General features: G+C 39.3%; 3 protein-coding genes and 1 non-coding gene across 4 annotated transcripts; 2 read left to right on the top strand and 2 right to left on the bottom strand.

Moving 5' to 3' along the window:
* Nucleotides 1-1980: 1980 nt before the first annotated feature.
* L201_000098 lies at nucleotides 1981-2068 on the top strand. The gene has a single exon. It is a non-coding gene; the product is annotated as a tRNA-Ala (tRNA).
* Nucleotides 2069-2285: 217 nt separating this feature from the next.
* Nucleotides 2286-5805, bottom strand: L201_000099 (uncharacterized protein; the record flags this gene model as incomplete). The annotated part of the gene is made up of 13 exons (XM_066215903.1): nucleotides 2286-2519; nucleotides 2609-2890; nucleotides 2979-3059; nucleotides 3117-3334; nucleotides 3399-3507; nucleotides 3582-3888; nucleotides 3955-4082; nucleotides 4162-4364; nucleotides 4449-4543; nucleotides 4627-5008; nucleotides 5114-5479; nucleotides 5561-5676; nucleotides 5780-5805. The coding sequence occupies 13 exons, from the start codon at nucleotides 5803-5805 to the stop codon at nucleotides 2286-2288; spliced, it is 2547 nt and encodes an 848-aa protein (XP_066072000.1).
* Nucleotides 5806-6259: 454 nt separating this feature from the next.
* Nucleotides 6260-10636, bottom strand: L201_000100 (uncharacterized protein; the record flags this gene model as incomplete). Its single annotated transcript, XM_066215904.1, has 23 exons — nucleotides 6260-6291; nucleotides 6348-6542; nucleotides 6606-6786; nucleotides 6851-6991; nucleotides 7058-7219; nucleotides 7298-7447; nucleotides 7515-7552; nucleotides 7620-7884; nucleotides 7951-8199; nucleotides 8264-8353; nucleotides 8442-8983; nucleotides 9038-9086; nucleotides 9144-9248; nucleotides 9311-9435; nucleotides 9495-9638; nucleotides 9708-9864; nucleotides 9943-9950; nucleotides 10015-10080; nucleotides 10134-10214; nucleotides 10273-10290; nucleotides 10353-10456; nucleotides 10528-10538; nucleotides 10616-10636. 23 exons carry the CDS (start codon nucleotides 10634-10636, stop codon nucleotides 6260-6262), a joined length of 2934 nt encoding a protein of 977 aa, XP_066072001.1.
* Nucleotides 10637-11145: 509 nt separating this feature from the next.
* Nucleotides 11146-11711, top strand: L201_000101 (uncharacterized protein; the record flags this gene model as incomplete). The annotated part of the gene is made up of 2 exons (XM_066215905.1): nucleotides 11146-11241; nucleotides 11313-11711. 2 exons carry the CDS (start codon nucleotides 11146-11148, stop codon nucleotides 11709-11711), a joined length of 495 nt encoding a protein of 164 aa, XP_066072002.1.
* Nucleotides 11712-12079: the final 368 nt, after the last annotated feature.

The following is a 12079-nucleotide window of genomic DNA, read 5'->3' on the forward strand; positions in this document are numbered from 1 at the left end:
ACTTAACCATCGGTTCGAGTTACATTCTGCTTATCTCTTTCCAGTTTAGCTTTTTGAAGTTCCACTTCCACAGTACAGTCTAACAATTATTGAATCATAATAAAATGTCAAGCTGTTTTTCGTGAGTCAACTTATATCAACCATTGTGAGATGGCGATTTCAACCTTGCGGTTCATTTACTTTCCCTGCACGCATAACAGGGTCATGTGAGCGTTGGCTTTTAGCTGATGATAGTCTTGGTAGATCAAACGCTAACTCGAGCCCATGGGTAATCGAAAGACGTATCCCGGAGAACCCTACTGAACTTTCGCTCGCTGCTTCTGAAGACGGTTCTTCAGCTACTTACGTATTCGTTGAGAAGGGTCAAGAAGATAGTTATAGCATGACCAAACAAGGCTCAAACTTACTGATCACCGGGAATGGGAGTACTACAAAACCTGGTGAAAGAGCTTACAGGATGAAAATGTTGGATTATTTAGCTAATAGCAAGCACAGCTCAAAAGGCGACTACCTCATTTGCACTGGAGTTTCGCCTCCTAACTTTTCGGAAAAGAGATATGTAGGAATACCTAGGTACTTTAGCGATCCCTCTAAGCTACAAGGTGGCCTGGATTATCTTCTCAGGCAACATCGCGGCCAAGACGATACAGCTAACTCAAGTCAAGAACCCTCAACTAATAATTAAGCTTGGGGCCAAGCCTGCATCAATGCTTTGATTATCATATTTACGTACGATCATCCATTGATTATTCTTAATTCGTATCCTTATGCATACTGGGTAAATCGTATGGCTGAGCTGCACTTCACTTGCTGTTTGTGAGGTCCTCGTAAAAGGTATATCTGGAAAAGAGATTTTCATAGGTAGATAATCAAATTTACGCCTCAGTATCCGCAATGTAATATGGTATGACAAGCTTGTCAACGTCCAATGCTGCTACCTGAGGGAGAATGCGACCCCTCCTTTTTGCGTATAGTCCTTTTTGGTGAGCTTCCTCTCTTCAGAATCTGATGATAAAACATTTCTATTTGACTTCTCCTTTGTAAATACACATCCTGAATGACATCATGCTTGCTGTGTTTTCTTCTTGATCTTCGCTCCAGGTAGCTAGGAGGAAAAATATATCCTTTATGTTCTTGACTTCTCATCATTCAAGTAGCTTGTAACATTGTCAGGTGGCAAGACTGGGTATATAGATATATATATAGATATATATATATAGATACCAATAAGCACACTACGAATTTTGCTTTGCCTATTGATCCAATCTTGCATTCAATAACCTGGATATAACAACATGTTAGACTCGATCAAATCATTATTCGTGACACGACACTTTCCGTAAGTCTACATCTCAACTCACTGATCAACTAATGTGCTCGCTGTGTCGCTTGATCATTTGCTCAGCCAATCATCTGGGGTTGACAGTATAGCTAATGCTAATTTTTCCTAATGAACAGCTCCGATCCATTATACAATGTGATCGAAACGGAAGATGGCTGGTTCACCATGCGGGAACTTCCTACCAAAATGGAACTCGGTTCTGTGGCAGATTCGACTGATCAGAAATCGAGATATTTCACTTTCGGAAACGACCCCAATCAGACATACATGATGACTAAGATTGACACTTACTTACTTTTGAGCGGCTATGGCTCTACCCCAGTACCAGATAAGCATAGGCTGAAAATGCTTTTCAAGGATGGTAATAATGGAGATAGAGGCTATGGAGGAAATTATGAGATTCTTTCTTCTGGAGGATGTAAAACAGAATATATATTCGACACTCACTCGGACCAATTTGAACAGAGTATCCTCGCGTCGGATAGAGGGGAGAATATATCTGGTGCCTGATCAACTGAATCATAAATATACATAACCACACTATTTTTCATGCACTTGAGAGTGAATGTATCGCGAAGGGTGGTGCTGTGTCAAAGTTGTATATAAATGCTTTACAGTTCTGGTAAACATGCAATTATGGGGATGTAGCTCATTTGGCAGAGCGCGTCATTAGCATCTTCAACCGTTGAATTGACGAGGTACCGGGTTCAATTCCCTGCTTCTCCAATATTTTTTGTTTTTTGATCCCCACCAAAGCCCGCTGTCGCATATCTCTAACTTAAACTTACACGTTCAACCTGTGCAGAGCTCATTTGTTGCATACGGGTTTAAGCTATATGCTATGAATGCATGCAAATACAACAATTTCACATTACTTGTTATAATCCAAATATTCCTTCGCAGAGACTTGCTTTTTGTGTGTACGAACCAAAATCTGGTAAGATCATTTACCTACTCGCCTAATGACCTCATCAACCTCTCTTTGTGCAATTCCATTAGGTGCTCTTCTCTTTAATTCATCCAACTTCGACTTATCATTTCTTTCTTTTGCTGATTCTGCAGCTTTACCCCAATCACCACATTTTACATACAAATCCGCTCTTTGTCTTGGATCACAACGAGGTACGAATGTAGCTGCATGCGTTGGTTGAGGTGGTGTTAGGGATAATAAGTGGGTCTAGGCACTAAAGTTAGTCTGCCATTCCTCTTATTCTCCATTATTGGTTAAAATCACAACTCAATATGCGAAGAGAAAGGAAGACTCACAACAAACGGTTCATAACCAATAGGGGACTTCTTTGATTTAGCAAAATTTTCCAAACCTTCCCAATCTTTCCTTTCTGCTAAAGCTCTCAACTTGATCCACCAAAATCTCTTATCGGGTACTTTCCAATCTGACCTAACTCTTTCTGCTCTTTTTGTAAATCCTTCTATCAATAATTTATGTATGAATTGATTGACGGGCAATCCAGAGAAGGTAAATTTGTATTCTAATTCACGTTCATACGCTTGCTGTAATGTCAATAACCTATGCGCATCTTCTGCCATCTACATTGCAGCAAGAAAGATATTGATATTAGCAAGAGATCATGCATAAAAAGCGAAGAACAGCTCATGCGTCAAAAGCAAAACTCACCTTGGACTCGAACAATCTTTCCTTACTTTCTCCAAACGATTTGGCTGCCTTTTTAAGGCGATCCAAACGATCCTCAGTGCGCTGTAAGAAATGCCAGCTTTAGTAAGCCCGATTAAGATTTTTGACAACCATACATACCTCTTGCTGACCAGATTCTTCCATCTCCAAACAACCACTTTCCGTCCTTCTGTCATCTTGATAGTAGAAATCTCGGAGCAAATCTCTATCAGCTTGCCTGGCATATACTTGAAGAAGGTTGACTGCGGGTTTGAGATTAGGTGATATCGAGTCATCTAGTATGTGAAAGAAATCTCCTGGAGATAAGGTTGATCGAAGATGAAGAAGGACTTGGTACACTGATCAAAATGATCTTTATCAACAAAACATGTTATAAGGTTTTCGGGGCCAATGAGTGCTCACCTAAGTCGGTGTCACCAGAATCTACAGATTTTTCCAAAGCTATTTTTTCCTCCTTCATTTGTAATAAAAGCGGAACTTGTTCAGCAGCTCTAGGTTCATGGTCTAAAAGCTATGTTTTTTGCCTCATGTCAGTATCAATACCCATATGAACAGACGCTTTCGATGAAGAAGACAAGAACATACCATAGTCGCCAATCTAGCTCTACCATTCTCCCAAGCTTTTCTAGCAATTTCAGCGTAACTTATACCTCTTTCACCTTCTTTCTCGAATTTTTCTACTATGGCTTGACAAACATTTTCATCATCACTTAAACCTCTACCAGAAGGATCTACACCTTTTTGAGACGAATGTATTATTTTAGCTGATGCCCAATGTGATAATACTAAATCTGGTCTTAAACCCATATGTTGAGATATACGTAGCGCCAGTAGATGTAAATTACGAGAAACTAAATGTAAGATCAAACTTGAAGGTGAAGATGCTATGTATCTAGGAAAATGCGTTTAGTTAGTTGATGATAATTTATCTCGAATATCAGTAAGGGATACAACTTGCTGATCATAGGTTATCGGTATACCTATCTCGTAGTATCGCACAGCATTCAGTATTTTCAATACCTGGGCCATCATGACGAAGTCACTCGGATTGAATAAGTCCATGAATGCTCTTCCAAATTGCGCAGCCTATAAGAGAATCAGGTCAGTATGTGTGATCAGATGAAGCTTTCGAATGGTTCTTTTGACAAATTGATTATACACTCACCTTCAGCAACCTTCTCTGCCATGTTACTTCTATCTCTCTACCAGCAGCTTCGACACAAGTATCTACAGCATTTGCTAAATCCGGTCTAATACTTCTTATACTCTCATCTGCTTTGGGCGATTTACGTTCGAAATGGTCGAGAGCGTCATACAGGATTGCAGCTGGATGAGATGAACCAGGAGAGAAAACAGCAAGGGTACAATCTGCGTGATAGACAAAAAACATTAGCTTGGTAGTCTGGCATTATGATGAAGCGTATATTTGGGTCAATGTTGAAACTAGCTTACCTGAAACCTTCTGCACGAATTCGCAAGTCCCGGATGAGATAATCCTTAATCCGTCAATTTCACCTAAGATATGTGCATGTGGTGGGTAATCCCAGCTATTCGTGTAATCATGAAAATCAGTATGCTGATTGTTGGAAGATTTATTATCTACTTCAGATGCAGGTTAAAGCTGACTTACGATAAGGATTCACCTTTTGGACCGACTAAAACAACTTTATTTCCATAAGAGATGGCAATAGCATTATCACCACACCATTCAAGATTTTTAGCTTGTTCTTCACCGTCATACACATCAGATAGATTCACTTCAGATAAATTTCTTGTAAAGTCTGATGAAACCACCCACAAAGTATTTGACGTTAAAGTTAATAAAGCTAAAATTTTTCCATTTGGTGATACTTTAATTTGAGAAAATGGACCTTTTGTAATTCTTTGATCAATCTTTTCTAACGTATCTAATGTAATTATAGTTGAATTTGTCGATATGATCAATTGAATATGCCCTGTAGGTGATATTTCAGGTGGCAATATCGTCCATGATATTGGTGGATCGGTCAAACCTATTGATAAATTTCATATCAGCTAAAATGGTAATTCGACAGTCTCCTTCGGTTTTTCACTCAACCACATACAAATACTCTGGTCATGGTATTTTTCCTACTTACCAGGACTTATCAATGGTATACCTCTACCACCATTCCAACCTCTGATTTCCAAAAATTCTAAATTACCTAATAAAACAATCATACCATCTTCATATGCTTTTGCGTTTATAATCCCTTGTTCTTTAACATCATTACCACCAATTTGATATTGTTTATAATTTATTAAATTTGATAAATCATATATCCTATATACTCCTTCATCAGATAATACCACTAGCGATGTTGTTGTGAAATGCATTAAAACTGGTGTATTCAATTCCCAAGGTATCGTTGATATCAATATACCAGATGATGTATATAGATAGATTTTTGGTTTACCAGGATGTCTTGATGAGATCAATGGTTTGGATTCATCCCTTATAATTGCTGTTTAGGATACGATACATTAGCGAATCATTTCGATCAACATTCTGGAATATAAGACCTAAGCTCATTATTGAGACTCACCTATAGGTCCACCATTCTTCCCTACAGCTATTATATATTCAGATAAATCAGGTATGCGCCATGACATTGTATATATCTCTTCCTTTCTATAGAATACATCTTGGATAGTGTCCCATCTACATGTATCAATTGGTCAGCCTTTATACCCATTCAAGCTGGAATGACGAGTTCATAGTTGGATTACAAGGAGATGTGGATGGAAATTGAAGTACAACTTACGTAGCTGTTGGAGATGTCAACGACATTTTGGTGAAATAAAGTCAAAGCACCTCAGCTGGAGAGCACAGATGAGGCTCCCAAAGGTCTGACCTGTATAATGTGATTATGAAGTGATAGTCAGAGCAGTATTTTTTCTGTTAAATTGCTCAGTCATTGCACCCAATTTATCGCAACAACATCAACATCCTAAACATCAATCATGACGCATCTACCACGCGCATCACTCCAGCATCGGATATCCTTATGATCTCCACCATACAGGTGATTCCCCCACTTTCCCCCACTTGGACATCATGTCACATAAAGCAAATCAATACATTCTATGCATGGTATCAAGGAACATGAATTGATATATATATATATATAATATTCTATGAGTATGGGTCGAGGTGATTGTGATATGTAAACATCCAATATCGGGGGAATCAGCAATTCTGAACACAAAATACCCAAAAATCCGGTTGGATGTCGATAAAATATCTATCGTGGTGAGTTAGAGTAGAACCATGATTCTGTAAAAGATTATCATCCGTCAGCTGGGTACATTCAAGGCGTCCGATGCACTCACGTCGTTTTACTCCGGAATTTTCATCTTGCACTCTACTCAAAGGTGAGTTACCATGCATACCGCCCGCGAGAGCTTGATAACGTGGTGTACCAGGGGGGATTGTGGGCGACGTAGCTGGGATGGGTTGTCCACCACCACCTCTGAGTGGTTTGGCGATTCTACCTTGATTGTATGGGTTTGAACTTTTGGCTTCGACTGTAATACAAGGTTTGCCAAGTCAGCTAATTATCCAGATCAAGTAGCAACAGTAAAACTCACGATCTGCCAGCTTAGCTTTTAAGATCTGTATTTGTTGTTCACTTTTCATTGTCTTTTTGGTCAATCTATCATCGGCGTTGTTAAGGGCAGCCTCCAAGTTTTGAATTCGATCATTTCGATTGATCAACTTTCGTTGTGTTTCACCGATCTCTCTCTTTAGACTTGTGTTTTGTTCAACAAGCTGTAATCTCTGGTCAGCTGTGTTGAACCAAAGGGATTATATGCTCGAGATGCAGGGTACTCACTTGTTTTTGGACAACATTAAGGTTCTCTAAATTATGTTCCAAGAACTCTAATTTTCTTTGCTGAGCTCTTGAATTAGCTGATCTAGCGATAGTCTTGTATTGTTCTCGAACTTCATCAAGTTGCATCTCAAGTTCGACAACCTAAATATCGAAGGTAAATGAGTTAGTTTGGCATGCATTGCAGATACCTTTGGGGGGGAAACTTACTTTTTCACATCTGTTTTGTAAATCCTTCATCAAACTCTTTTTAACAATTTCAAATTCCGCATATGTGATTTCGTGTGATTTTCTAATTCTTTCCAGTTCTTTAGCAGACTGAGCAAAGTTCTCCGATTCTTCGTTGCCCGCAGCAGCTACTGAAAGTGCTCGCTATAATACAGAGAAACAGAACAGAAAGTTAGCCAAATGATATCCTCTTACCGTCTCAATTCGCAGCACGCGGCTTACGTTGAGCTCCTCATTCGAAAGTTTATAACTTTCAACCGTACTTTGCAATCTCCTTATTTCAGCAGCACGTGATTCAGAATGTTCAGTCAAATTCTGAATTTCAGCTTTGAGCAGTTCTTCAGATGCAGAGAATTTCGATTCGAATTGAGCCTGGAATATCCGAAACAAAGTATAAGTTGATTGTCAAGAATCCATATCATCAGAGTCCGCAACTTACCTTGATATCATCAATAGCGAGATTGGCGGAGTTTTTCTCTGTTATAGATTACACACTTCAGCGTCACATCATTGGATCTCACAATGGCTGACAAACATAACTCACCAAAAAGCTCTTCATAGGCAGCATCTCTTTTTGACAGCATCTTTTCGACCTCGGCCCTCCTCTTATTCTGTAGATCAGCTTCTTCTTGTGAGATTCGCAATCGTTCTTGTAGATCTCGGACGATATCTTGATTTTCGGCCAAAGCAGATCTCACAAGCTCTTTGGTCTGAGATGTGATGTCTGTGATAGAATTGGTATCACGAGATTCTAGAGTCTGTAGTACTTGACGTAACTTTTCGGAAGGAGAATCAAGTACTGCTCCTCCCTAATACAGTACAACAAGTTAGCCTGTCGTACCGTTACCATCCATAAATATTTAACAATTACTCACCATGTCAATTTTGCTCATCATCTCATTTAACATCTCTTGTTTCCTCTTCTCTTTCTCTTCTTCCTTTTCTTTAGTCTGTACTTTCTTCAACTCTTCAATCTGATTCTTTTGCTCTTCAATATCTTTTTGTAAATCCAGGACTTTCTCTTTATAGTTGTCTAAGGTGATTGTTGCGTCCTTAGATTCGGACTCCAATCTAGCGGAAAGAATGCGTAAATCATTCAACTCCGTGGCCATTGTCTTGTTCTCCTGGAAGATTTTGCAGTATGATCAGCTTCTGCTCTATGATGCACACATCGCAATGCCAGCTTACTTTGGAAACAGAAGTTTCTTGCTCCTTGAGGTAAGCCACTTCATCTCTGATGTCGGCCATCAATTTCTCTTGAGCTGCGAGGGCCGATTCCTATCAGAAGTAAGGAAAGGTCAACAGATAGAACCAAACTAAAAGGCGTCCATGTCCAATACAATCACATTCAGTAGAGAGAACTCACTTTCTCCGCCAATTGATCACTCAACTCATTTTCCCTCTTCAGGAATTCCTCTCGTTCATCTTTATTGAACTCCAAGTTGTATACTGTTGGAGTCTCAGGTCTACTATTATCCATCAAGGCAGAAGGTAATAATCCTCCCGGAGTACCGGATCTCGAGGGTGTACCGGATGTATTACCACTTGAAGGGGTAACTGGCATAGGCGAAGTGACTCTCTTAGCTACAGCTGCTGCACCAGATGAAGCAGTAGCCTGGGACATGGGTGAAGTCCAGTCCGACGGTTCGACTTTACCACCATTTCTCCATATCTTGACTTCTTCTTCCAAAGCAGAAGCATGCTCCCTGACAGAAGCCAACTCTGCCACGGTCTTCTTGAGTAAAGCTTTAAGCTCGGCAGGTGACATCTCAGCATTGACTCTAGCTTTGTTCTTGATCGATTTAGCTCTCATACCAAATCGAAGTGTCGAAAGGGTTTCTGCCTCATTGTAGGTCGCAGGTGAACAATTGATAATCAAAGTTGTACGCGAGTTACCACCAAGCGACTCTATCGTGTGACAGTCAGCTTCGCAGGCGGTTTTCTCTCATCATTACAGCTTACCTTGCAGGATACGTGTCAATTTCGAATCCCTGTATGGTACATGTGAGGACTATTCGGTTCGTTAGCTAACTTGTTTTGAACGTTCCCGAATTTCTTTGCTACCTACTTTGCCGTCGGTCAAAGCATTGATAACCATACCCAAGGCGGATAACGATTTATTGATTTTCTTAGCTTCTTCCAGTGTTTGACCTGTAGCTCCTGTCTTTCCAATCTATGGATAGCAAAAATCAATATACGAATTGCGCCAGCACGTGCGTTACTTGGGAGACATACCTTCTCAGAACCAGCTAAATCAACCAAATACAAGTTACCGCTCTTCTGACTTCCACTTTCTGTATTTCTTTGATGAATACCGATGACGAATATTGAGTGCGATCGGGATGATTCAGCATTCATATCTATTGTAGTCAAGATCAATCAGTTATTCTGCTTGTTCGGCAGTAGAGGTTCAACTGACTGGTAGATGATACCGCTCTATTCGATCCTCCTGCTTTCATCACTTTGTATACCTCGGATTCCGATCCCACATATACATCCGTTAGATTCTTCACATGTACACCTCTTGCTTTATCTTCATGGATGGATAAATTGTCATTTTGAGCTATAATCAAGATAGGTTAACCTTCGGTCTGTATTCGACAAAGTACTATTGTTTTATTCTCCAACTCACGAGCAAGTAAATCTTTGATTTTTTCCATATAAATCTCCATATAACTGACTTTTACCGTATATTCAATCACACTATCTGCAGAAAGGATCGAAGCGAATATCTGTTGAACGATACGAGGGATCAAACCCTTCAACGCTGGATTTTCGATATCCGCTCCCTATAGAGTCGCTTTCAGTATCAGCTACGACTCGAATACCGATAACCAGCTATTTACTCAGAAGGAAATGTTACGAACCATCATTGCTATAAAGTCGATTTCATATTAGCCGTACCCTGTCTTTAGTATATAGCAGGAAGAACAGCTTACTATATGTTTTACCGGAACCAGTCTGACCATAACAAAATAAAGTACCGTTGAAACCGGTCATGACATCTAGATACACAATCAGTTAAGTTGTTCTGGTTTCAGCAATTTTCATAACTGACCCTCTACTATTCCTTTCACTCCCCAATCGAAAATATCATGTTGCTGCGTATTCGTGTCAAATACTCTGTCAAATGTGAAGCCTACGCTCACAGATATGAGCTGCATATCACAAATAGCATCAGTCCAGGGTGAGCTTACCATCTTTCTCAGGTCCAGCTAGCCATTTGATACGTTGTCAGCGCAAATGATGCATATTCGCGGTCAACGAGATTACATACCTAATGAAGTCGAATTCTTCAACTGAACAGTCGTGAGATCCGTACTTATATCTACACATGTTTCTGACTTTGACTCTGTCTCCATACGATTCATTGGCCGAAAACTGGGTTTGACGAGTAAAGCAATGATCAGATGTCGCCATATCTCAGACATGACAAGAACAGTTAAGCTTACCGGCATACTACCTATTGACGACGTAAAAGTCAGCTTTTCCGTGTTGCTGTTCAGGAGAGCGGCTCCAAGATCACGACAATTGACTTACTTTGATATTATTACCTGACATCTTGGCCACTCCTCCCTGTCCTTCGAGCCTCAAAGGCCAATCAAGTTATCTAAGGTAGATATGGGAGTATTCAACAACGGCTTGTTGCGTTCGCAGAGATTTAATATGTGTCTTTCTTTGAGCACCCTTAAGGTTGATATGCCTTGTCACAAACTGTGATTTCTCTTATGCTATGGAGTGTTGTTATTGCAAGGTATGATAAAGAAACAAAGCTATGTGACAGCAATTCAATGTATATTGTATATAATATATATTTCGTAACCAGCCTAGCCTCTCTGACACGCGCCCAATGCGTAAATAACATAACATAATAAAAGAAATCAAAGACTGAATCGCGATCATACGTAATATAACACGTGGTTTAACCTTTTAACCTTTTTGACTTTTCGGAATACATAGACAGTAAAAATGACATCGACGATCAATGCTAATAAAATTAAGTGATATATCCTGTAAACTTATACATCGATAGAGTATCACATTATCAGCATTTCTACCAGTCAGTCATCATGTCAAGAGCCTCAAAGATCTTCTTAGCTTCCTCATTCGGGATATCAGCATTTACAGTATGGGGTGTTCATTTCATCCAACAACGTGAATCGGAGGTGAGTTGATCTTTGTCTTTCTCCATAGCTCGGTACATAGACTGACTGATGTTGTTATGATCATACCTCAGACAATGTATCAAGGAGTAATTAAAGACGAAGCGAGAATAGCAGAAAAAGCAGCAAAGGCAGCTAAAGAAGCTGCAGCAGCAGTATTACCTACATCTCTTATACCTTCTTCTTTAAATCCTAATGAACAAAATGAAATAAATAGTAAAGCACATTCATCAAGTACACCATTAAATACACCTTCATCACCTGTACAACAACCTGCACCTGTAATTGATGAAGATTGTCAAACTTGTATAGTATCACCACCACCACAATTATTAGAATCACAATCGAAAGAACAAAGAGCAAAAGAAAGACAATTAAGATTAAAAGAATATCAAGATCAAAAGAATTTGGAAAATAAGTTGAAGATAGAACAAAATGTTACTGAACATCCTGTATCATCAAGATTAGTATAAAATCTACGATAAAATATTCGTTTGCACCCACATCTATCGTAAATATAGAAAGAGGGAATAAATCGGAATCACATTCAAATATACCAAGCACATCATATCATATACCTCGTACGGCGTTGTTTTTGTAATATCAGATCATGCATATACTTCACTACTCTTCATACATCTCTCTTCTTATTCATATCAATAGCGTCGGGATTGTTGATTCTGGCATTCGGTACTCGTACAGTAATTTCATGATTGAGTTTGATTGATTCGCATGCTATATTTTTGATCCCGTCTTCGTTAATTTCAACATTTCAACTTATTAGCGCGTAAATGTTCTATCAACCAACTTGCATCTTATTGAATTTTGTATTTACCTCTTG

The sequence above is a fragment of the Kwoniella dendrophila genome, chromosome 1 (genome assembly GCF_036810415.1).
Source record: "Kwoniella dendrophila CBS 6074 chromosome 1, complete sequence".
In the NCBI taxonomy this organism is placed as follows: Eukaryota; Fungi; Basidiomycota; class Tremellomycetes; order Tremellales; family Cryptococcaceae; genus Kwoniella; species Kwoniella dendrophila.